Source organism: Dendropsophus ebraccatus, chromosome 4 (assembly GCF_027789765.1).
Source record: "Dendropsophus ebraccatus isolate aDenEbr1 chromosome 4, aDenEbr1.pat, whole genome shotgun sequence".
Lineage (NCBI taxonomy): Eukaryota > Metazoa > Chordata > Amphibia > Anura > Hylidae > Dendropsophus > Dendropsophus ebraccatus.
In genome coordinates, this window is record NC_091457.1 from 156878607 (window position 1) to 156904026 (window position 25420).

The following is a 25420-nucleotide window of genomic DNA, read 5'->3' on the forward strand; positions in this document are numbered from 1 at the left end:
ATAGGCCATAGGCTGTATCCATGTTTTCCCGGATGCAGGGCTGCACCCAACTTCTTCAGGCATCAATATTAAAATGCATGTTTGAGTTATGTTCATCTCTCGTCTACATTATAAGGAATTCTAAGCTCATAGAGGTCGACATCTCATTCAGCACCCTCATCCGTTAGTCTGAATGATAAGAAGCTACTAAGATTAGGTGAAGGGTTGCCAGTACTCAAGGCTTCCCTAACACGATTGGCCACATTTATCAAGGCTGGCGAACTTGTATGCCCTAAATAAGGCCCCACCCCCATTTACCAGTCCGGATTTATTAAGAGGCTCACACTCCTTATTAAAGCCGGCTGGACCTGCACAGAAATGTACACCCACTCTGGAGCAGGTGTAGATTTTTTGTGTGCTTTACGCCTGGCGTTAAAGGGTGCCCGGATCGCGCTGCCCGGTACTCCCGTCCCACGGCCACTTCCTGGTTAGAGCTGCCGCATGAGACGTGATGTTTCTAGGCAGATCTGCAAATCAGCAGCCGTATCGGGGTCCTGCCTCGGCCGCTGAATGGCAGAGCTGCCTTGAGACGTCACGTCTCATGCGGCAGCTCTGACCAGAAAGCGGCCACGGGACAGGAGTACAGGGCGGCACGATCCGGGCACCGGCGGTGGAACGGGGAAGGTAAGTGACCTCCGGCTTCAATTTCCACCCCCTCCCCGGTGATCCTCAAAAATACCCCCCGGCCCGGAGTACCCCTTTAACCATGATAACTTAGATGCAGGAGAAGGCTGCCTCCCCGTTTCTTTGGGCTATATATATTTTTTTTTTAAACATTGCCAATATATTTTTAAGATTGTTTTTTTTTTTCCACATTTCTATATTTTTGATATATTTTTAATGTATTTTTGTACATGGCTTTCTCTACCCAGACTGTGTTCCAAAATATCATATGTTTTCCGTTTTCTGCACAGTTTACAAACATATTTGTTCCATGTTGTTTTACTTCTGGATTTCAGCAACATTACAACAAAGAGGCAATAAAAAAGTTATAACTATAGAAGAAATGGGACACATACGGATGAAAAATTGATCATCCCAAGTGCAAACCCCACAGAACATATAGTGCTCAGTGGTAACAAGTAAGAATAGGAGAAGACTTCAGACCTATCATATAGAGATGAGTAATTAGGGGAAGGGCCCCGACCATGGACAGCTCCTTTTAATCTACTTGCAGAAATGGGAAGAATCTCATTCATTCTTTACAGTCTCGCTGTGAGATCTGTGATTTCTGTGACACCGGGGTATGACGAGAGAACAATAGTCGACTTGTAACATCATGTGATCAGAAGGGCAGAGATGATGTATTCCTTCTGAGGGCATAATCTATAATTTATCTGCGCTCCGCTCACAATATTACTTAAGTGTACCAGTGCACAGCTGGATGTCACCACCAGTTCAATGGAACATCCTCGCCTTTAGTGAAGGGAAAAAAACTAACAAACATACAGTATACGGCTTTTATTTAGCTTTTTATCACAGTAAAAAAACAATATTCCAGGATGTTCCGCATTGCTTTATGAATGCTGCCTTATAGTAAGATTCTGTGTGTCGCCCATAGGAACCAATCACAGCTCAGCTTTCATTTTACAGACCATTAGGAGAGCTGCAAGCTGAGATGTGATCCGTCCACTAGGCTGGGTCGCTCATGCTCAGTTCAATCCCAGTCACATGATCTGTCCTATTAGTACTGGCAGTTGGTTTTCACTTCACATGCAAGCAAGGAGGATTGTGGGAAAGTGTCTGCACTGTTGCCTGGGGTCACCGTTCAGAAAAGAAACCAGGAATGACTAGATCTATGGGGGAGAACAATGGTACAGTGATGTAAGCTACTTTACTAATAACAGCCAATTTGTTCTTGATAGATAGATAGATAGATAGATAGATAGATAGATAGATAGATAGATAGATAGATAATAGATATATAGGAGATAAATGCTAAGAAGAAGGAAGGCCCCACATGTCTCTATACTATACTTCTACTCCTGGTATAATTACTGATGTGTCCTTTCTCACTTTTCCTTAAATTTAGTTTAAGTTATTTCTCATTATACCAATTTAATTAAAAAAAAAAAACAACTGCAAATCACATGACAAGCACTAGACATTCACATGTAGATATGCATGGCATAAACAACTCCCGACAGAGCATCACAAAATCATAAAAAAAGAAAGATTTTTAACCCGTTGAGCTGTGACACACATTTCAGAATATATAAAGCAACAGATAAAGGTAAAAAAAAAACACTTCTGTATGTCATACATAAAAAGAATAACTTCAAATAAGTAAGCATTATAATGCTAAGCCTCCAAAGGCAATTGTGTATCCTCAGTATGTGGTCTTGTAAAGGGCAGCAAAGTAAACTGAAGATGCAAAAGATAAGAAAACTCAATTTCCTTGTGTTCAGTCTGTGAAATGTGTCTGGCATAGAAGAGGTAAACGCTTGCTTTTTTTTTGCATTACGTGATATTACAGTACTCGTCGAGTAATCCTATACCCCCTCCTGCCGTTGTGTGTACATACGGGAAAAACAAAATGTCATTGTTTAATATAAATATAATGGAAGATTCACGTAAGGATCAATACGCTGTCTCTGTTCTTTTTGAACACAATTTATTTATAAAGGCGTCTTGTAAATAAAGCATCAGGATCAGAATCTGCTTGTTCGGCCTCCTCGAGAGAGAGAGAGATAATTGCCACTGATCTTTCTAAAGGTAGCCTCGCATTGCTGAAACTTCAGTTTGATCTAAGGAACAGAACGCTTTGCCCATTGTTCCTAACACTGAATTACTGAAGAAAGAAAAAATAATGAAGAGAGAGTAGCGGCGCCTCCTAGTGTTCTATGTATGAAAAAGGAATTGGGGCAGATAAAAAAAAAATCTGTCTGTTAGACAGTCTTAGCCTGGACTAGACAGTCTTAAAGGGGTTATCCTAAGAGCTAAAAAATTAAATGTTATCTTTTTCTTACTCACCAAGCCCTCTTGAGTATTTTGAGTCGACTTCTGTCTTTCTAGCTGCTGCCATTCCTGAGTTACAAGATTTTTCTAAAAGCGGATCTATATCCAAGATGGCGCCAGCAAGGAAACTACATTTCCCATCATGCATCTCCCTGATTGATCCATTTGCGTACTCACCCCCTTAGCTTTCTTTCCTGCCCACTGCTGTCATTACTATTGCACAGTAAACACAGGAGTGTTTTTTTCACTGATTTTGCAAAAGGAGAGCCTGTGGAGCCTCGAAACACAGGACTAGCCAGATATCCCTCCAGGAAGGACCCAGCCAAGGGGCGGCTCCTGTAAGGAAACCACCAAAACCACCAAAACCACCATATTAAGTGGCCCTATAAGTCAATGTAATGACAAGGGAAAAACCAAGGCCAGGTACCCTTCCACATACAGCTGTTTTGGGGTGTTGCCCCTCATCAGCGTGGAGCAGGATTCTGGCTAGGTGGGAGCAATGCCTAGCAAAGCTATAAGAGAAACAGATCGCTGATCTCAGGAAAACAAGCCAAACGTTTGGCTCTTTTTCCTAGGATCAGCAATCCGTTTCTCTTATTTCACTGTTTTTGCATCACATCACCCCAGTATGTATTCCATATTAGTTGATGATGTAGCAGAGCTGACGCGCGCATGATGAAGCTATGTGCTGCATAATGGGCATCTTTTTTAACGGGGGGGGGGGGGGGGGGTTAGATCTCTGCTTGTTGACTGTGAATAAAAACATTCTAGCACCATCCAGTCTCTAAGAACATCTATAACACAATATACAGAGCTGTGACTCAAAGACAGTTACATATGCCTACATTCACTGACAGAAAGCAAATACAGAACTATAACTTTTCATATTACGGAAACCTAGACTCAGGGACACATGTAAGTTTATTGAAACAGCACAGGTGCATGGAGATGATGCAGATAATGTCTCCTGGGGGTCAGGTTACCAACTCAATAAACAGCTAACTCGGCCCCCAGAGAGGAGATCCCATATCCTGTGACTACAAAGGGAGGGGGAAAGAGAGAGCAGCGTGTTGTCAGAGTGGACACAGAGAAGATGAATTTAGACATCCAGAATGAGTAAATATGAGAAGAAAACAGGGAAAGGGTGCAAGATAGGTTATACATGTATATTAGACATAGGGTGGTATTGGGCAGCAAGTTGTAGAGCAGAGCAGATTGATGTTTATATTTGTGGGGAAAGAATCAGTAGAACTAGAAATGTATTCATTCATACCTCTGCCGATACTGGGTAAGCAGCTAGTGGGCGGTCCTACATATGTCAATCAGTGAGTCGGACCACCTCCTGGACTCATCAGCAAAGGTTTAAATAAATAAATTGCAAGTTCTACAAAATATTTTCCCATAAAGCTGTATATCAATCTTCTCAGCTCCTTCTGCTCTATAATATGGTACCTGCACATTGTACTGCATTTGTAACATAACAGGTTCCCTTTAAGTAATTAGAAATGAGGAAGTAATGGCTAAAGTCCATGTTGTAGGGTAGTAGTATGCACATAGAAAAAAAAATGTATGACTGTCCGCTTTCTCAGCACAAATATTGATTTATCTCATATTAGTCATTGTATTGAATGTCACTAGTGCCGTAGTTTGGAGCGAGAATTACAGGATCAGATTGTGAAAGCTCAGAGCAGCTTGGATTATATTACTGTTTTCTAACGTGCAACATCGTCAGGCATCTAATACAAGCTGTAATATTTACAGAACAGGTTATTTGTGCTGATAATTGTCCAATTTTTATCAAGGCAGATAAGTATATATTGCATCCATTCATGCTGGATGTAATCTAGCCCTCTAAATCCTCTAAGGCTATCTTCACAAATAGATGTGACCATTTTGCAGAGCCAAAAAAGAGCTAAAGGGAAGTTTTTCAGCCACTTTTTACCTTTCGGTCCTCTTTTACAGCACAAAAAAGGGTAAAAAAAAACAATGCAAAAACTGTAAGAAGGTAGATACTCACCATTACAAATGGAGAGAAGGTAGATACTCACCATTACAAATGGAGAGGAGGGTGCACGTGCTTCCAGAGTTGGCCAGGCACTCAGAACAGAAAATTGCTTAAAGACTAGGTGATGGAACCGGCACTCCAGGATGTGGACGGATAAAATATAACTTTTATTTGAGCATTTAAAAACTTAAGTGCTCCATAACCATACCTACGCGTTTCTTAATCGTGGACCATGAATAAGCACAGATGCGCGAAATGCGTAGGTATGGTTATGGAGCACTTAGGTTTATAAATGCACAAATAAAAGTTATATTTCATTCGTTCATGTCCTGGAGTGCCGGTTCCATCACTTTGCCTTAATATGTCAAATATATATATATATATTTTCCATGATTCCTTGCTTGTTGAAGGTAACAAAGTCTTTATCATTTCAGGGTAATCCATACATGTGCAACAACGAATGTGATGCCAGCACGAAGGAGCTAGCCCACCCTCCCGAACTCATGTTTGACTCTGAAGGCAGAAATCCCAGTACTTTTTGGCAGTCTGTGACATGGAAGAACTATCCCACCCCCCTACAGGTCAATATAACGTTGTCTTGGAACAAGACCATTGAGCTTACCCAAAACATAGCAATTACTTTTGAGTCCGGAAGACCTGAGAAGATGATCTTAGAAAAGTCTCTGGATTATGGGGTAACATGGCAGCCCTACCAGTTTTATGCTGCAGACTGCCTGGATGCATTCAGAATGGAGCCCAAATCAGTGAAAGACTTGACCTCAAGTACTGTCCTAGATATTATATGCACAGAAGAATACTCCACCGGTTACGCAGCACACGCTAAAACTTTATCTTTTGAAATCAAAGATCGGTTTGCAATATTTGCCGGACCACGCCTACATAATATGGCCTCACTCTACAGTCAACTGGACACCACCAAAAACCTGCGGGATTTTTTCACAGTGACTGATTTACGGATTAGGCTTTTGAAACCGGCTACGGGAGCCACCTTTGTCGACGAAAGAAACCTGGGAAGATACTTTTATGCTATATCAGACATCAAGATATATGGCAGGTAAGCGGGCATTATGTGAAATTCAATGAACATGTAAGTAATGTTATTATGTAAAAAAGAAATGCTTTGGACCCTCTTACACCCTGCAGACCCGGAGCTCTGACCCTTAGTAGATGAATTAATAGGGGAAATTCCCCCCCCCCTTAAAATTAAAGGAGTTCGTCCGGGATCTCAACTGTTATTATCTTGCTCCCCAGCATTCCACTCCCCTTGCTCCACCCCTGTTTTAAGGAGGTGAACTGTGCTGATGGAGCATGTATTATGCTATGACTGCTGCTCGCAGGCAAAACCATGGCCACTCATGGTGGGTGGTTGCCTCATAATTAGGGTTGAGTGGACTTGCCAAACTGTTCGGGTTTAGCAACATTCTCTGCAAACGAATGCTTTGCATTTGACTCGAGGGCCGGAAAGTTGGGTGCTCCCCTAGGGAGTCCTGGAATACATGGATACAGCCTGGTAGTCCTAGGGCGATTTCCAACATCTCCAGGCGTTAAATGCTAACCGTGCAGGTTCGGAAAACATTACCGAATCTGAAAGTCTGCTCAACACTACTCAATGCAGCTATTGGTTACCCCTAGAAGACATAGCTTCACTCTTGTAGCAGTCACTACATAGCACAGGCCCCAGCAACATAGCCCAGCCCCTTCAAGCAGAGGGAAACCTATCAAGCTATGATGGCGCACACAGAAGTAAAGTAAGAACTTTTTAGATCCCAGGACAACTTCCTTAATATTAGAATATTTTCTTGGCCCTATAAATGTTACCCTTACATCCTATGTGCACCTTCTTTTCCATACAATTTGCTGGAGTGGTTGCATATGTAACACAGCCACATAAAATGTATGCCACCTAAATGGGCAATGTCATGTCCAAAAAAGTTTGGTATGCCATAGAAAAAGTTTTTATCAGACCCCAAGTGATCAGGAGAACGAGTCAAAAACGCATTCTTTCCTTGCCCCATGTTACGTGAATGAGATGGCCACATAATATATGCCTATGGAACCATCTCAACACGGAGCGGGAACTCTTCTACTTTTCGCGGCACTCATTCTACTATTCAAATACTCAGGCCCCAACCAAACAAAACTTGAAAGCAGGTACTCTTTAATCCTTCATTTCTTCTAGCCTTAGCCATATTTTAAGTTTTTTTTCATATAGGCATTGGCTTATAAGGTAGTTATCTATAGGTGGAGCTAATTTGCATACTTTTTTTTCCCAAGGAACATTGCTTGTAAGTCTGTAAACATGAACTGGATCTCTTCAATAAGAACCAATACGCCTTCATATATTTTATCTTCCTAGCCAACCAATATTCTGCCATGTACTATGCCACAACCTTTTTGGTTTGACTAAATCCTTGAGTTGTGTGTCAGATCTCTCCAGTGGGTCAAACATTGACTTGTATGGGAGCGTTCTCTTGGGGAGCGTTAATTTGCATTGTATTTTCATATGTTCATATACCAACAAAGCCTCTTCAATGAGAATTGGAACCACCATAAGAGATGAGCCCAACTTAACCATGCTCAAGTCCGATTGCTCGACATTTGAATACCGGTGGCTCAAGAAGTTGGATGCAACCCTAGGGAGTCTTGAAAAACACAGATACAGCCAAAGGCCCTTGGTGGTATCCATGTTTTCCCAGACTTCATAGGGCTGCATCCAACTTCGTCAGCCACCGGATCGAACTCGAGGAAGTTGCACTTATCTCCACCATAACCACTATGCAATATGTAGGAGTATTATGCGATTATGTTTTCCATGGCTTACATGAGTCTCTACCCTTGCTACGATCCTTCATCCTGCACAACCATTTGGGGTAATCCAAGCCTGAGTATTTTCCGGATGCACAAATCCTCCATACAGCATGCACCGACTTACCGATCCATGTATATCTGCAGAAATGTTATTCATTTTTTAAGCCTAAGACACTCTGCGTGTTGGATATAACTTCTCCCCATACAATATCTTGGACAGGTAAGAAAATAAATACAAGCAACGTATCCTCATGTCTCCTGGGTGCGTGTTCCTGCCAAGCGAGGATTAACAGCTTATCTAGGTATGCTCGGTGGATGGATTCAGGACCTGAACAAAATGTTTCATGCCGAACAGTAAAAAATGCTGTCTTTCCCATCAGGGTGGGATTAAATTCTGGAGAGCCTTTTTTGCAACGGGGGACTGGACAGATAACAAGGATTAGCTGCTATGATACTAGAGGCTGGCAACAGCCCATTAAAATATATGAGCTATCAAAATTAGCCCTTTCGCTGCCAGATGAGCAATACAGTGGCGAATTATTACAACCTACTTTAGTCGGCTTAGGTAGGATAATGAAATTAGTGTGTTAATTGCATGGAAAATGAAACAGGAATTTAGTTAAATGTGCGAAAACTCTTGGATGAAAGTAGAAGTTAGAAATGGGGCGACGGAGCCCTAATAGGCGCATGAGATTACAGTCGTGTTAATATGATAGCAGCGAGAGCCAGACGTGGCAAATCGGGGAAGGCGGGGGAAAGTGGGATTAGGAAAAACAACCAAAAAATTTAGAAAGAAAAAGAAAAAAAAATGAAAAGAAAAAAGAAAAATGAGCTTGTTTACCCACAAGAGAAAACACACAAGCTGTCGGCCGTATTTGCACAAGCCTCCTGGTACAGATGTGACCTTCTTTTTCCTTCCTCTCAGCTCAGTATAGTCTGATATAAGATGACCATATTAGAAAGAAAACATGATTCCGTAATACTCTGTTGGGAGCTGTTTTTATGCTATGTGACCAGGTGTGGCCACCCAGTGGCTGTGGAGTGGGTTGCAGCCTGTTGAGGCTTTGTCATCATGCTTCAATATTGTATTTAGTGTTGAGAGGACATCTGGCGGTCGGAGAAGTTGGATGCTGCCCTAGAGCTGCCAAGAAAACATGGATACACTCTGTAGTTGTATCCATGTGTTGTAGGACTCCCTAGGGCAGCATCCAGCTCAGCATTCAGCCAAACACCAACGGCTCGGCATCTCCTCTCAACACTACTTGTATTATATTTGTATAATAAATCTTAAATAAACTAGTGTTAGGCTGTCCTATCTAGTGACAGAAAAGCTGAACAGAATGATGTATCACTTACATTATTCTTTGCAACTGATCCAGAGATATCCTGCTGAATAACATGGACAATAAGAAGTCCCCTCCATTATGTGCATGAGCCCAGTAGTCCTGGATATTCATGAGAAGCAGAAAACTCCGCCCACCAGCTGCTGATTGGCAGTTATCTATCCATGTTGTGTATAGGCAGTCACCTGTCAATCAGCAGCTGGAAGACAGGGGGGGGGGGATACGTCAACAATGCTATTCTCCTGCATATTAGGAGAACGGCTGAACAGAATGATGTAAGTAATACACCGATCTGTTCAGCATTTCTGTCACTAGTTTATGCTGCCCTCATTTTAGGCACCATAAACCTAGTAGCAGATTCCCTTTAACTAGATTCAAGGCAAGGTAAGGATGAACACATCGAGAAATACCTCTACCCAGGGCTATAGCTATTATTTGGTAAGGAGGTCAGCGTATCCCACTCCCATGGCCCTTATAGCAGTCATTAAGGTTCCCCCAGTGTCATAAACGCAGCAGTATTGATGCCAAGGGTAATAAAACTTTAGATGTGATATAAAATTCACATCATATAAAAGATCATTCCTAAGTCGTAGTAATAGATGTGTACGAGAAAGACAAAAATTATGTCTTTGACACATTGCAGAAAACTCAGCATTTGGCAGGACCCAGTTGGAAGTCATTGCCCACCCTGGTTATTGATTTATTTAGTGGCCTAGATATCCGGGGTACAAAGTGTGCAGATGTAATCAGACAGCAGGGATACTTGTAATACAGCATAATGAATGGACAATGAAGAATCACCTATAGCGCTTGGTACCCTGTGATGTAATCACATGAGGCTGAGGTATCTCACTGTACAGAGGAACGCTATAGGGAGAGATTACCAATGTATATACCAGAAAATTACTGGAACAAAAGGGGCATTTAAAAGTGCAGGATGAGGCACCAGAAAACTGGCATGCAAGCCTCTATAAATGTGTCCGTTGTTGTACAACCCTATAGAACATTGTGCCTATAATGGCACAGGAGGCATTGCCAGTTGGGTTGGAGCCATGTGCAACCTTTCAGGATTCACATAGGGGAATGCCACTTCTCTTTACTGGAGATACCATGGAGCACTCGGGAATAGTGTTCAGCAGAGAAACCAAACTGTTCAGGTTCAACAACATTCTCCAAACCTGCATTTGAATCCCGGTAGTTGCAGAGGTTAAATGCAGAGTCCTGGAAAACATGAATACAGTAAACATAATACAGTATATAAAACCATTTGGCGTGTTGGGGCACCGTTAGGTGTTTTCTTTCCCCCTATAGCCCCAATCTTCCCCCGGTCGGCCTGCCCCTTCTGATGAGAATCATTTGAGTGGGCCAGCTGGTGGTGGGCTGGATCGTTGCTAGGGAGGTGGCACTGCTTCTAATGGCCTAACCGGTCCAAGGAGTAAATAGCTAAGTGGATAGGAACGGTGCCAACGAGGAAGGTAAGAGACATACCTTCATCCTTGGTGCCTCCTACACAATAGAGACATATCCCAGAAGTCCCAACTCGGATCAGTACTGTGAAGGTGTTGTATATAATCATGCAACCATTCCAGCCTATGGCTGTATCCATGTTTTCCAGGTAGCCTTAGGGCTACCTGCAGCAGCTCTCACCCCTAAGCTGCTTCCCTCCGGCTGCAGACCCCTGGCTCAGGCTGTGCTACTTCCAGTCTCTCCCATGGTCGCATCTTCACCTCAAGCTTCTTCCATCAGTCCCAGTTTCTGAGACAAATGTGAGGGTGTTTAGCTGCCGCTACAGGCACTGACTCTCCACTACAGGGAGAGAGTAGCGAATGCTGCTGCTGCTACAGTGACGGGGGTGAGAGGGGATGGGGGTAAAGATGCTCAGAAATGTTGGGGCAGAGGGGGCCCCTATGACCTATTAGCCCCCAGGCAGCAGCCTACCCTACCCAATGGAAAAGACGCCCCTGCTCTTACAATACACCAAACATACAGTATGTATATCTACTTGATGCCACACACCACTATTTCCCAACCTGCGTCTTTTCAGCCAAACTACAATTCCCATCATGCCCTATCATTTTGCACAAGCTGGAGAGCCACAAATTACGGCTCACTGTAATAGACAAAGCCATTATACAACTGGCTGACTATATTGATGGCATTCCCGCAGGAGAACCTACGTCTACATTTTATGAACATAGACATACAGTACATCCATTATATTATGTCATATTATATATGTATATATGTTAATTGTCGCTTATTCCAAAACTTAGCTCAAAATTCCAAGGAGACCAATATCTGTTTTCCAGTTGAATGAGCCCAATGTGAATTGTTAAACGGGTTGCAATGAATAGTGGGAATCTGGCAGGCTTCCTCCTCTCCCTGGGTGATAATATATCAGATTTTTTTTTCCTGTCGTGTTTAAGAGCCGCCAGTTAATAGGAGGAGAGTGAAGTGTTACTAGACGCATTAAGTTATGGTACTTGTTGTAATTAACCGCTGAATCAAGATGGATCTCATTTACTTGGAAGGTCAACAAGTACTTTACCTTGCCGGCGCTTACTATAGGAGGAAAAGCGTTGAGTTGTTTCCCTTCGGTTCAGCGTCCTATGTGTTTTTCTTTCCAGTGAATAGGAACGTTTACGTGCAATGACTGGTAGGTGCATGCGGTGATCGTAAATGGTTTTCTGGGGAGCTCTGTAGGTTTTATAGAGAAAGTCTTTTGTCTTTTAAGTGGAGTTAGTTCAAAGAAAGCTCTGGCAGGATTTTACCTAGAAGAGTCAGAAACGAGAGCACAATGAAAGGCGTTGTCCTACTGAGACAACCCTTTGCTCCTTGAGGGTATGTGCACACTACGGAATCCCAACGGAACACCCGCCGTCCACCCGAAGAATAAACCCTCTCATTCTTGGGGCGGAATCTGGCAAACCATAGAATGAAGCCTATGGGAGCAGCGGAGATGTGCACAGCCACCAGAATAAGGATCCATCGGGATTCCGTTGTGTGCACATACCCTCAGGGTATGTCCACATGGAGCAATAGGTGAGGAATTAGGGCCCTTGCACACTACGGAATTCATGTGGATTACTTGCTGTGGATTCCGTCACTCGTCCACAACACCCCCCACTCCCCACGATTCCACTTCAAGTTCCGCCGGTCCCACAGGCTCTATTCTTTGGTCCGGTGGATTCCGACAACTTCTTCATTCTTTGGGCGGATGGCGGAATCTGCCTGACCATAGAATGGAGGCTATGGGACTGGCAGAGAGTGAAGTGGGAGCGCGCATGGACGAAAAGCGAAATCTGCTGCAAGTTACCCACGAGAATTCCGTAGTCTGGAGAATTCTGTAGTGTGGACATTCTGTAGTGTGATATGTTCTAAACTAAGGAATAGGCAAGGAATTGAAAAATAAGGGTTTATACTTAAATTTCCTCTTCTTCAGTTCTGGCAGAAAAGGCGCAGAGTTTAAACAGAATTCGAGTGGAATTCGAGTGGAAAACGGAAATTCAAAGCCCCAATGACTTTTATGGGATTTGTGTAGTGGAATCTGCCCAAAAAATTGACATCAATTCTTTGGGCGAAAAGCAGGTCCACAGCGGAACATTCCGCACGCGTGAACAACAGAGCGGAAATCCCATTGAACACAATGAGATTTGCTCTGTGCATACGGGTGGAATTTCTAGCGGAATATGCATAAAATTAAGCATGGATTCTGCTTGAAATTCCTTGCCTATTCCTCAGTGTGAACATACCACTACAGCAGATGTCAGAAAAAAAAGAAGGATCGGGCAGTTGGGTGTTAATTTGCCCAATCCTATTGTTACCCCCCTTACTTCCCTCTTTTTGTTCCATGGACCCAGTTTGGCCGTATGTACAATGTTGATTTAAACATAGAAAACTATAAAAAAAATCAAAAGTGCATATTGCAAACTCGCTTATGATCACAACCCCTGTTGACTCCCTCGTGTGACAGGTACGCTTTAATAAAGAATAAATAGATACTAAGGCCACATGGGGATAATGCTCCTTACATCCTGACACATGGCTCAATCCATTCCTGTTGACCATAATGAAAGTTAGAGGTAGCAGAGTCGGCATCGCCTGGTTCCAGCCTCGTTGTGTACAGCGCGGCATATGGCGTTTGTAACATCATTTCGGATTTACAGCATTATGAACGGATTACTCTTCAAAGCAGCTTGTTTTCCCTGATGAGATTCAAGTACCACTATTTGTGGCTATTGTTCCTCGTAATTCCTAAAATAAAATGATCAAGATCATTAAAAAAAGGGCTTATGGTCTTAAGAGATTGGCACTTTATCTCATTCCCCTAGAGCCTATTAAACAGAGTACTACCATCCCTTTGCCGTTGCGTTTGGCTGATCCCTTCTGCAAGGAGAGAGTCATTAGAATATAATCGTTCAAGGAGCATCGTATCGTGTAAATGTTGGTGTTCAGATGGTTATAAATAGTAGAAAATTATATTAACGCTATACGCCAAATATAAGGTAGGTCTAAAGGACACAACTTCTTTTACGCATCACTTATATTAGATATATAACATCTGACATCGTTCACGGAGATCCAGTTACATGTACAAGTCTAGTGTTAGGCTGGGTTCACACTACGTTTTTGCAATCCGTTTTTGCATCTGTTTTTTGCAAAACATGATGAAAAATGATGGAAAAAACTGATGCATGTGTGTGCATTCGTTTTGATCCGTTTTTCCTTTGGATTCCATTATAAAAAAAAAAAAAACAGATCAAAACGGATCCGTTTTTTTTTTTAACGTACACAAAAACGGAGTAAGCCTAATTTTTGTGTCTGTAAAAAAAACATCCGTTTCGATCCGTTTTTTTTTTTTATAATTGAATTCAATGGAAAAACGGATCAAAAAGGGTGCACACACATGCATCCGCATTTTCCATTGGTTTTTCATCCGTTTTTTGCAAAAAACGGATGAAAAGAAAACGGATTGCAAAAACGTAGTGTGAACCCAGCCTTAAACAGCTTACTGAACTGTTCTGGCTCGCCAACGTTCTCAGAACCCAAATGCTCTGCATTTGTTTCCTGGCGGCTGGAGAAGTTGGATGAAGCCCTAGGGCTGCCTGGAAAACATAGATAAAGCCTATGGCTCATGGCTGTATCCATGTTTTCCAGGCCTCCCTAGGGCTACATCCAACTTCTCCAGCCACCAGGAGTCACATGCCGAGAATTCCCGTTCAGAGAACGTTGCCGAAACCGAGCAGTTTGGCAAGTTTTCTCAACATTAATCAAGACTAGGCTAAAAACCAACAGATAGCAATAATGTATATTATCCTCAATACTAGAGATAAGCAAACTGAGCCACCCGAACCCAGATTTGCTCTGAACTTTGCAAAAGGTTCGGTTCACTACTGTTTGGGTTTGAAAAGATGGCGCCGCTCATGTAAAAAAATAAAAAAGATATATTCAGCTGTCCGTGGTCTCCCTGTGTTCCCTGGTGGTTCTTTGGTCTTGCCCGCTGTCTTCTGTGGTGAAGGCCCACTTAGCCAATCAGGTTGACCAGGACAGGGCAGCACCGTGGCCTGTGATTGGCTGAACGCTCTGTTACTCTAGAGTGACAGCCCACTCAGCCAATCACAGGCCATGGTGCTGTCCTATTACAGTCAGCTTGTGAATGGCTGAGCGGGCCTTCACTTTAGAAGAAAATGGGACAGAACTGAAGAAGAAGGACCCTGAGGGAGCATGGACATGTAAGTATAAGGAACGGCCTTTAGAAACAGCATTAAAACAGTTAAAAACCTGCTGTCGTTTAGCTGATTCAATGCAGTTAATCAAAGTTTGGTTTGGCACAAACCCGAACTTTACATTAAAGTTTGACAAACCTGCCAAACGGAACTTTGGAAAATTTTGTTCACCTTTATTCATTACTACAGTAGAATACCCAATATGCACATGTATCCTTCCTTACTTTTACATATCTTTCTCCCTTACAAGAAAACCATGATTTTACAATACTCTGTCAGCAGTTGTATAGGTCATATGTGTCCTATGTAGGCCCACCCAGTGGTTATGATGGGAATTGCAGCCTGTTGAGGGCTTTTCTAGTTGTGATCTTGTGATAATGTGTTACACTTGTTTTGCGAGAAACTGAAACATTTAAAGGGGTTATCCAGGAATAGAAAAAACATAGCAGTATCACTTTAAAGAAATTCATATAAAGGTAAGGGTTAACAAGGCTCATGCACACGACTATAGTATGACATTTAAGGCTATCGCTTCGAAACAGGCTAGGGAAGCATAACTGTACTACGGGCGTATGTTCGCGGTTCGTACGCATCCGGCCGCATGTCGATTTTTCCCACATCCGTAGTTTCAGCCGTACATGTATGGCGGCGTACGAACTACGGACAGAATCATAAGTAGTGTGAACATAGCCTAAAGCTGGGTTCACACTACGTATATTTCAGTCAGTAAATGTATATTTCAGTCAGTATATTTCAGTCAGTATTGCAACCAAAACCAGGAGTGGATTAAAAACACAGAAAGGATCTGTTCACACAATGTTGAAATTGAGTGGATGGCCGCCATTTAATGGCAAATATTTGCTGTTATTTTAGAACAACGTCTGTTATATTGAAATAATGGCCGTTATTTACTGTTATATGGCGGCCATCCAATCCATTTCAACATTGTGTGAACAGATCCTTTCTGTGTTCTTAATCCACTCCTGGTTTTGGTTGCAATACTGACTGAAATATACTGACTGAAATATACGTAGTGTGAACCCAGCAGCTGTATATACACCTTCAGCTTCACACAGTTTTTTTTCTCACAGATAAATCTGTGAAAAAAACATTAATGTGCATTACTGCTCTTATACATACAGAAATATAGAATGATTCTATCATAGAGAAGAATATGGGGCCTCATCCAGAGACCGTACTGCAGCATATGAAACACAGTGGGGGCTGTAATACAAATATATAGTATACCCTATATCTCCTTGCTGTCCTTTCCAGTAACTGTCATAATGTCAAAAGTTGTTGATCATATAGGGTCTCACTCCTGAGCCCCCCCCCCCCCCCTGCTGTTCCAACATACAGCCAGAGGGGAATGTCCAGCAATGCACTACACTCCCCGGCTGTCAATCACATCCACCTTGTTCACTGTCTTAGAGCAGAGTCAGATCTGGCCAAGAAGTGAAGCTCACCACCACGTAGTCCCTGTGACTGTATCTCAGGATCACAGTGGATCTCAGGAGGGAGACGCGGTACAATCAACTTTTCACATGTCTGAAATAACAGTAATGCTATAAGGATTCAAAATTTTTAATGTACAAATAAATTTCTTATTTCTGCAAATACAGGCTGCATTTCACAACCACTGGGTGTCTACATATACAGTAGACACTAGTGTTGAGCAAGTACGCCCAGCATGTTTAGATGCTTTTTATATATTCGTGCTACTGTACAGACACATATTAAACAGTTTCGGAAGCAGCCATATTTACTTGTCCACGCTACACCCGATGCCCGCTGGCTCCGGTCCCCTGCTTAGTGACAGCCCACTCAGCCAATCACTGCCTGCTGTGAGACAGCGCACTGATTTGGTGAGCAGGCTGTCAGTGAGCAGAGCTGGCATCGCGGAGAGCGTATACAGGTAAGTAAGGCAGGTGCTACGGGATGGTCCGCTAAGACTGTGTTCTAATGTGTCTTGCAGAAACCTATTAAATTTTTTTATTAAAATTTTTGTGTATTTCATTTAAAAATCATTTCAAGGGATGAAATATACAAAAATCAGAGCTACAAAATGCAATACGTTAACCAGGCACCCGCCACTCTGCCGAGCGGGGGGAACCTGGTAAATGCTCAAGTCTCCCATTGCTTCCAACGTTACTTGCGTCGAGCACTTCAAATGTTCAACTGGAGTAACAAGCACTTTGAGCATTTAAAGTGTCACTGTCATTTAGATTTTTCAATAGTACAGGCGATTTTAAGAAACTTTGTAATTGGGTTTATTAGCCGAAAAAAGGAAATTTTTATCATGAAAAAGCAGTTTGAAGCTTTCCCCCTGTCTTCATGGTTCTCTATGGAGAGGGGAGAGATGGAGGGAGATGAGGCACCAAAACAGGACAACAAAGAGTTACATCACCGGGATATCTCCTCTGAAGTCAGCACTGACCTCTCTGACCTCCGAATACAGGCTTTCACACAGGTCCCGCTGTCTAATCCTTTGTTCTCTGCTCTCTGCTGGCGACTACTCTCCCTCTCCCCCCCCCCTCGCCTCTCCATAGATTACACAGGGCCCGACTGTAAAAGAGTCATGATTGCCTGATAATTAGCAGTGAATGAGAGAGAGGAGGGGGGGGGGGGCTGGGGAAAGTCTTTTTGAATGCAGATAATGGTATATTTGCCTAATAAACCCAATTACAAAGTTTCTTAAAGACACCTGTACTATTGACTGCACAAAAAAAAAAACCGACAAGGACACTTTAAATGCTTGCTCAACATTGACACAGTATAAAAAACATGTACTGTATGGTTCTAAGCTGGTCATATGACATTACTTACTTTGGGTACTTTGCCCTTTATATTGCTTCTTCCCAATTTTTTTTTATATATCTATGTGTGGCAGCCTCTTGTATATTTTATATGCAATAGGCAGAATACTAATGTTTGATGAAGGCAAATTACGGAACCTTCTGTGAATATCACTTTCTTGCCTTCGGCACCCATTTGGATCCTTTAACCTCTTGGTGGGGACACAGCCTGATTTCTTAACTTCTCCGTCTACAAAGCTGTTAATATGGATTTCATTAGAGTCTAGGCCAGCAGCTGCCCGCACCCAGTCTGAGCCATAATTTATGTGTCTTCCAACACTCCAGAATGAGAGATACAAGTGAACATATTTATGCTGGATGTAACCTTGGCGGTGAGGTTAGAAACGCGTTCTGTAGCTTTCTTCTTTTTTTTTTTTTTCCAAAAGTGGTGAGTGCAAGAGAAAAATAATAATTAACCAGACTAGAATCAATCGACCTACAAAGGAAAGTCATATGCAAGAAGGGAATATTCTACTGCGGGGAAAAAAATTGCCCACGATCTGCGGTGACCGAGAATCCGTGAAGTACAGAAATAGCTGAAAAAGAATACGTGAGAAGCAGAGAGCGGCTGGCTATGGATTTCATATCCCGGTGGAAAGGTAACACGCAGATCTAACAGCGGTTTGTTAGAATAGCTATCCTCTGCTTCAAACGAGGACAGAACAATGTGAAGTTAGGATCTGAAGCTTTGAACTGAATAAAGCAGAAGCGGGAATTCAGCTGCAACAGAAAAGCCAAAAGCTTTAAAAAAAAAAAAAAATCTCGGCAAAAAAAAAAAACGTGACGAGGTTATCAAGCCACGTGTTCTCTTTTAGCGCAGTATTAACTATTGCCTGTCTTTACGGAACAACTTTTTTTTTCCTATTAACAGTAAATGTTTAGTTAAAAATTTTCAGTGAAAACAACAACTAGTATCAAATGAACTATGCCCCCTCCACCCGTGTCTCAAAAATGCCCAATCCTGACTTGTTTACGGGCTTTGCCTAGTTGCCTGATATGAAAGTTTTTTTAAAAAAAATTGCACAGTTCACCTGTTCGACCTTCTCTTCTCGTAACTTCAATTTGGCTCCAGGTGCAAGGAGATTCTCCAGTATATAAAGAGGTGTCCTGAGAGGAATGGGCAAACATTAGAGAAAGTGGTTATGGGCAGGAATGGAAATTTTTCTTTGACATAGACGAAGGAAACAACTTAATGAAGTAAAAACTATGCTAGCCAATCCCAATAGAGGAGACACAAACAAACAAGTCAAAATGTACAAGAGTAAAGATGGTACAGAGCGGCACAAACTGCCTACCGTCAATCTCGATCAGAAAGCAGTAAGCAGGGAGAAGTCTATTTGCAAATACAATTGTATTATTATTATTGTTCACTTTATTTCACTTACTTCACGAAAATTTTGCTATTTAGTCATAGAAATCATGTAGATTGCCCAAACTGAATTTACCTTTGGAGATGGCTTTACTTGTCATAAATAGAGATGAAGGAGCATGCTAGAGTCCAATCATTCGACATTTGATTACCTGGGGCTAAAGAACTACAATGCCACCCAAGGGAGTCCTGGAACATACAGATACATCCTGTGGCTGTATCCATGCTTTCCAGACTCCTTGGGCTGCATCAAACTTCTTCAGCCACCAGTAGTCAAATGCCAAATGATCAGACTCGAGCTTGTTCGAATTGGGCTCATCTCTATTAAAGGGGTACTCCGGCCCTGCAGTATAATCTGTGTACGGCCGGGGAGGGGGTGGAAATAGAAGCTAGCGGTGACTTACCTCCCCGGTTCCAGCAGCGGCCCCCGGATCGCGCCGCCCGTACTCCCGTCCCGCGGCCGCTTCCTAGTCTGAGCTGCAGCTTGAGACGTCACGTCTCAAGGCAGCTCAGCCATTCAGCGGCCGAGGCTGAATCGCTGAATGGCAGAGCTGCCTTGGGACGGAGTACCCCTTTAATGACAAGTTCTCTTTAAAACAATCAGGACTCAAAGATATCATCGAAGAGTGGTAAGATGAGTTTTTACGAGGTCCATCCCGAGACCTTCTTGTAAAGTATGTATTCTGTGTTGGCCTTTCTCTTCGGTTTCCGAGCTCAAAGAGTGAGAGAAGTCCATAGATCTAGTTTCCATGAACCACATGCAGAAGCTCCCAAATGGTGAGAGATATACTTCAATACTACATAAAACTGCGTCTCACCGACAGACCTTCTTTATCGCAGAGAGAGAAAAGGCGAGGATTCCCGCTTATGAGCATTGCTGCTTGTGCTTAAATATTGCATCTAATCTGAATAACAAAAGACAGTGAAAATAACAGCCAAGTCGGCCACAGAGGGAGTAACAAGGATGAAGAGAACCCTACAAAAAACTTTTCATGGGGTCTCAATGGTAACCTAAGATCTGTTCTGCTGAATGATTGACTTCTAAGATCCTGAATCATTTACCATTGGATGGAAACCAACCAGAAGCAGATGTTTGATATTCATGTGGATATTTACACGTTTCACCTTTAGTGGTTGTAGTCAACATTATATAATCCATTCCGATCATTCATAATTTATTATATTACCTCTACATGCTAGCACAACTCTCAACAGGCGGCAGTTCACATTACAAACTCTGTGTGATCCCACGTAGACATATATAGCATAAACACTTCCCAACAGGGTATCGTGAAATCAAGCTTGTCATCTTGTGCAACCCATTTCAGGATCTCAGTAAGGAATACACATCTTTAAATAGGTATCTGAAACCAAAACTCCCCTTTTGCCACCAAAGGACCCTTATCTTGAGCATCGGAACAAATAGGTTCTGTATGAAAATATTTCTTCTAATAGATTTCCCAGAGTTCAGCATAGACTTTAAAGAAGACTCATGTTTCTCCCCAGGCACTTACTTCCACTCTTCTCACGTGTACCTTTGTGGTGTCACTAGTCCTTTTCGGCATTTCTATCTGGAGCCTGTGGTAAATGGATCTGGTAGCTCTCAAAGGTGTCATCTAATGTCCACTTCTTTTCCCGTTAACTTTTTCCCAAATGATAGTACACAAATCTGTAGACCGTTATAGACTCTTTCTACTCTTCAGCTCTCTCTGAGGAAAGGACTAGTAAGGGAAGGAGCTTTGGTGGAATATCTTAGTGGGAACACTCTTTAGCCCCAAGCTGAGGGTTGAAGCTGTAGGTATCCCAAGCTGTCCTTAGATACTGTATGCTCCTTTGACACAGTTCTGTCCACTTCACTTGGAGTGGATAACCAATAATCCGAGAAAGTACCTCAACAATTCCTCTCACAAGAGACTGAGGAGGAAAGGCTGAAAACACAGAAGGCGCTCCCTGGGTGAAGAAATATAACAATAAAAGTCAGGTGAGAATTGCACTCACCTGGTTAGGTTGTGCTCAGAGCACAACATCTAAATATATGTTGTCAAGGAAGGCACTAGATGCAGCCGCTCCAGGTACCGGGGACGATGTGCCACCAACGTCTCTGGTAAGACAATAGACCAAAAGGTGGAAAATGAAGCCTGATCCGACAAACACTTCCAAAAGGAGCTTCTTGGGTGCAGGCCGGCCACAGCAAACTTGGAATGCTTTACCAAGATTCTTTATTTGTCATAAGACAATGTGTTTCGAGGCTGGCATGCCTCTTTTTCAAGCCAAAACAAATGTGCATATCATCGGAGACAATGGGGGGATTTATGAAGAACAAGTGCGCCAGTCTTATATTAAGCCCTGCCCCCTTTTTCGCGGCAGGATTCACTAAGAGGCGTACGCTAGTGAATCAGGCCAGCCGGGCGCCCAAATCTGCGCCCGGCGTACCAAATCTACACCTGTTTCCAGCAGGTGTAGATTTGCGTCATGATTTGTGCCTGTGAGCAGGCGTAAATCATGATAAATGAGGAGCGGTAGTAGGCCCCACCTCCTTCCCGCCTCATCACGCCCCTGCGAGCGGGGCGTACGAGAGGCGTACGCCAGGGAGAAGGGGCGAATCTGCACCTTCTCCCTGGCGTACACCTGTGGCGTACCCTTTGTAAATCCCACACAATATCTCTAGACTACATTGTTCCCCTCAGTAGAGTCTGGACCAGAAATTACTCCTTCATACCCTCTGGAAAGGTTCTTAGCTGTGCAAAAATGTCACCCCTTTTACTCTCAGCCATTACGGTGCAGTTTCAACAAAATGTACAGTATAAAACATAGTGCAAAACATAAAATAATATAAATTAAAAAAAAAATTATAAAACAAGGCACTGGTAGCGCAACACCCAACCACAGTCCCTACAGGGATCTCATTGGGACACTGCAAATGCGTGCATAGATCTTCGGTTGACAATGATCCCCATGCCCATGATTTTGGTAGGAATGAACTTTTCCCGACAGATGATCTTGGGAAAATGAAGAATTGAGCTTGTTAAACTTAAATTCTCCTGATCCATTTGATTTTAAAGGAGAAAAGCCACGGCCGGAGATGTTTGGCAAAGGTTTTTTTTTCCCATACAGAAAAAATAAACACTTACGGTCAAACAGAGTGTGCAAGTATACATAGCTCGGGGGAAAGCTCGGCAGATAGCTAATGAAGGTGGAAGGCCACTTTTACAGTAGGCTCCATATCTACCCAACCATCAGAGTAACTGATATGAAGCATGTTTGCTCAATTGAATTTGGGCCTCTTGTAATCTTACCGTAATGAGGCTGGCCTCTCTGTCTCAGTATCGCCTCTGTTTTTTCAATCATCTTTCCAAGAAGTCAGACATTTCTTGGCTTCATTTCTTAAGGATGCAGCAAGAAGTTACTATAATTTATTTACAGTCAGCAATCGATGTCTGACTGCCACTAATCACCGTGAAGATGAACTCGCGACCTTGAGAAGCTCGGCAGGCTTGTATTACCCACCCAAAGACTCCAGAGATGCCTTGTTGTGCCTCTCATTTAAAGGGATGATCGCTCTTATCTCATAAAAACAAATTTGCTTTCAAGATAACCATGATATTGCCTGCGTGGCCCTCGCTGGTAGCACATGTCTCAAGAAAATAGATCTATTTCCATTGGGTTAATGGAACAAATTTTCAACCAAGCTCGAGGTCGGGAACTGTACATTTTATATGTAAAGTGTTTTCTTTTCACCTTCAAACATTTCACAGTCATTTTAAGTTTCTCATCAAATAATGATGAAAATTCTTAGAAATTCTAAAGTAAATATTATTACATTGAACTTTTTTTCTTAAATTCTAAATTTGTTTTATTGAATTATTTCTAATTTCTACTGTTTTCATTTACTGTTTGCCTTCATAAACAATTACATTTACATTTATAATCTTCTTTAAAGCTTTACGCCTACATGAGAGAACTACATTATGTCAACACAGTTAAAGGGATTTTCCACTCTACAATAAATTAGCACTAATCCTCTTTTATGCTGTGTTTTCCTGCACGCCAAACCAATCCTATCGTAGGTTTTGCATAGTGAAAAATCTTGAGAAGAAACAGAAGGTTTCTGAAAATATGATGGGAACTGGGTCCATTCTCATTTGAAAAATAATACAGATGATCCCATACATCATAATTCTTTGTCCATTTCATTCTTTTACCTAAGGACTGGAGATGAACGAACTTACATTAAGTTTTAGGCCATGTTCATACTATGTAAGAGACCAGCCGTTCCGTGACCCGGCCGGGTCACGGAATGGCCGGTCTCTGAAAAGATCATGCCGGCATCATGCATCCGTGCGCGCCCGCATCAGAACTCCCCACAGCACACTACGCTCGCTCCATTGTGTGAACTGACAGCGGACGCAGAATAGCGGCACCGTGAGAGATCCCGGACGGAGCGTATAGACAAGGCAACGCATATTTCCGTAAAAAGTACGGCTGTTGTTGCCGATTTCAACAACGGCCGTACTTTTACGAAAATATAAGTTGTGTGGACATAGTGTTAGTTTGCATGAGCCAGATGGCTCTGCATTTGACCCAAAGCCTGGAGATGATAGATGCAACTCTTTCCAGGCTGCTAAGTGATCAGTTCAAGCAAACCCAAATTTACGGTAATTTTCTCTCCTTTGTCTATAAAGACTATGGGGGGCATTTACGAAGACCAGCGTACAAGTACGCCGGTCTTATGTTAGGCCCGCCCCCTTTTCCCGGACAGGATTCACTAAGAGGCATACACCTCTTAGTGAATCCGGCTGTCCGGGTGCCCGAATCTGCGCCCGGCGTACGAAATCTACACCGATTCTGATCATGATATACGCCTGCGAGCAGGCGTAAATCATGATAAGTGAGGCGCAGTAGGAGGAGGTCACTGGATGGTCACAAAGATATATGGGAGAGATTTATGAAACATGTTGTAAAGTGAAACTGGCTCAGTTGCCCCTAGCAACCAATCAGATTCCACCTTTCATTTTCCAGAGTCTGTGAGGAATGAAAGGTGGAATCTGATTGGTTGCTAGGGGCAACGGAGCCAGTCTCACTTTACACCATATTGGATAAATCTCCTCCATAGAGCATAAACAACTCCTGAAAAAGTATCACAATAATCATGTTTTTTTACTCTTATGATATGTGAAACCATGAGGAAAGCTAAATAGGAACCCATCTATATGTAGAGCAAAGCTAGACCTGACATCTCATACACGTAGGATAGTCATCTGATCCTGCCGAAATCTGCGGATTCAGACATCAAAATGTCAATGACCACTTTAAGACAAAGCCAAGTTGATTGTGATGAATGTGCAGCCACTTCACACAAATAGACACCTCAAGTGCTCACTAAAGCCTCCTCCTTCATTTCTCACCATTATTTTTTTTTTCTTTTCCTTAGGACTCAAATCCCTGATTCTGTGTATCCTCGCCCGCACCCGGCACATGTTCCCTACATCTAAATAAGAGAAGTGAAGGCAAAGGAAATTGCAGGGGGACAAATGATAGTTAAGGAAAAGAAAGAAAAGGATTAGATAAAATCCGCTAATATTACACCAAGTCGGAGGCCTAGATTTATCAGACTGCATCAGATAACAGCGTCTCATCTTATGGTTTTTCCTAAAATTTATAAGTATAAAAAAAAGTACAAAATGTCTTATTATCTCAAATCGGGAAAAAATATCATTGTGTATTAGTGTGTTGATGTACGTAGAGGGGATGGAGGCGTACAAAGCCATAATATTTTGCCCGAACAACTTTATTAGTCGTAGAAGACAAGTCAAGCCCCATGACCACTTCTTATGTTTCCTGTATGTACCTTCCTGGACAGAAGGGGGCGGTGTAGGGGGCAGTGTACATGCCAATCATCACATGTGGGTATGACTGCAACCCAACACGATTACCAATAGCTGCATGATGTCACCATTATGAGATATATACGACTGCCGCCTCCCGTCTTGTTAGGAAATACATTAAGTGAGCTTAAAGGGGTACTCCAGCAAAAGTCTTTTTCCCAGTAATTGAAACACATTACAAAGTTATATAACTGTGTAATATGCTTCAATCGCCTATCTGCCCCCTTCTCTATATTTTCCCCCGTCAACCCCCCACCAAGAAGTGAAATAAACTCATTCTTACTTAATGACTGTTGACCCCAGGCTTTTTTGTGGCAGCCAGTTTGTGACAATGACATCATCAAGAAGGAGGCGGGTCTAAGCCCTGTTAGAAATTTTCTGTGCAAAAAAAATACAATAATTTTCCAAACA

General features: G+C 42.5%; 1 protein-coding gene across 7 annotated transcripts in view; it reads left to right on the forward strand.

Moving 5' to 3' along the window:
• The window catches only part of NTNG1 (netrin G1), a 227294-nt gene that overhangs the window by 97543 nt on the left and 104331 nt on the right, over positions 1-25420 (forward strand). For 5 of the 7 annotated variants that reach the window (XM_069969024.1, XM_069969026.1, XM_069969027.1 and 2 more), the window contains exon 3: positions 5437-6077. In XM_069969024.1, coding sequence (XP_069825125.1) covers positions 5437-6077 — 641 coding nt within the window. Of the gene's footprint in view, positions 1-1805; positions 1864-5436; positions 6078-25420 lie in introns of those variants that run through there. The other 2 variants (XM_069969030.1, XM_069969029.1) reach the window with 2 other exon arrangements.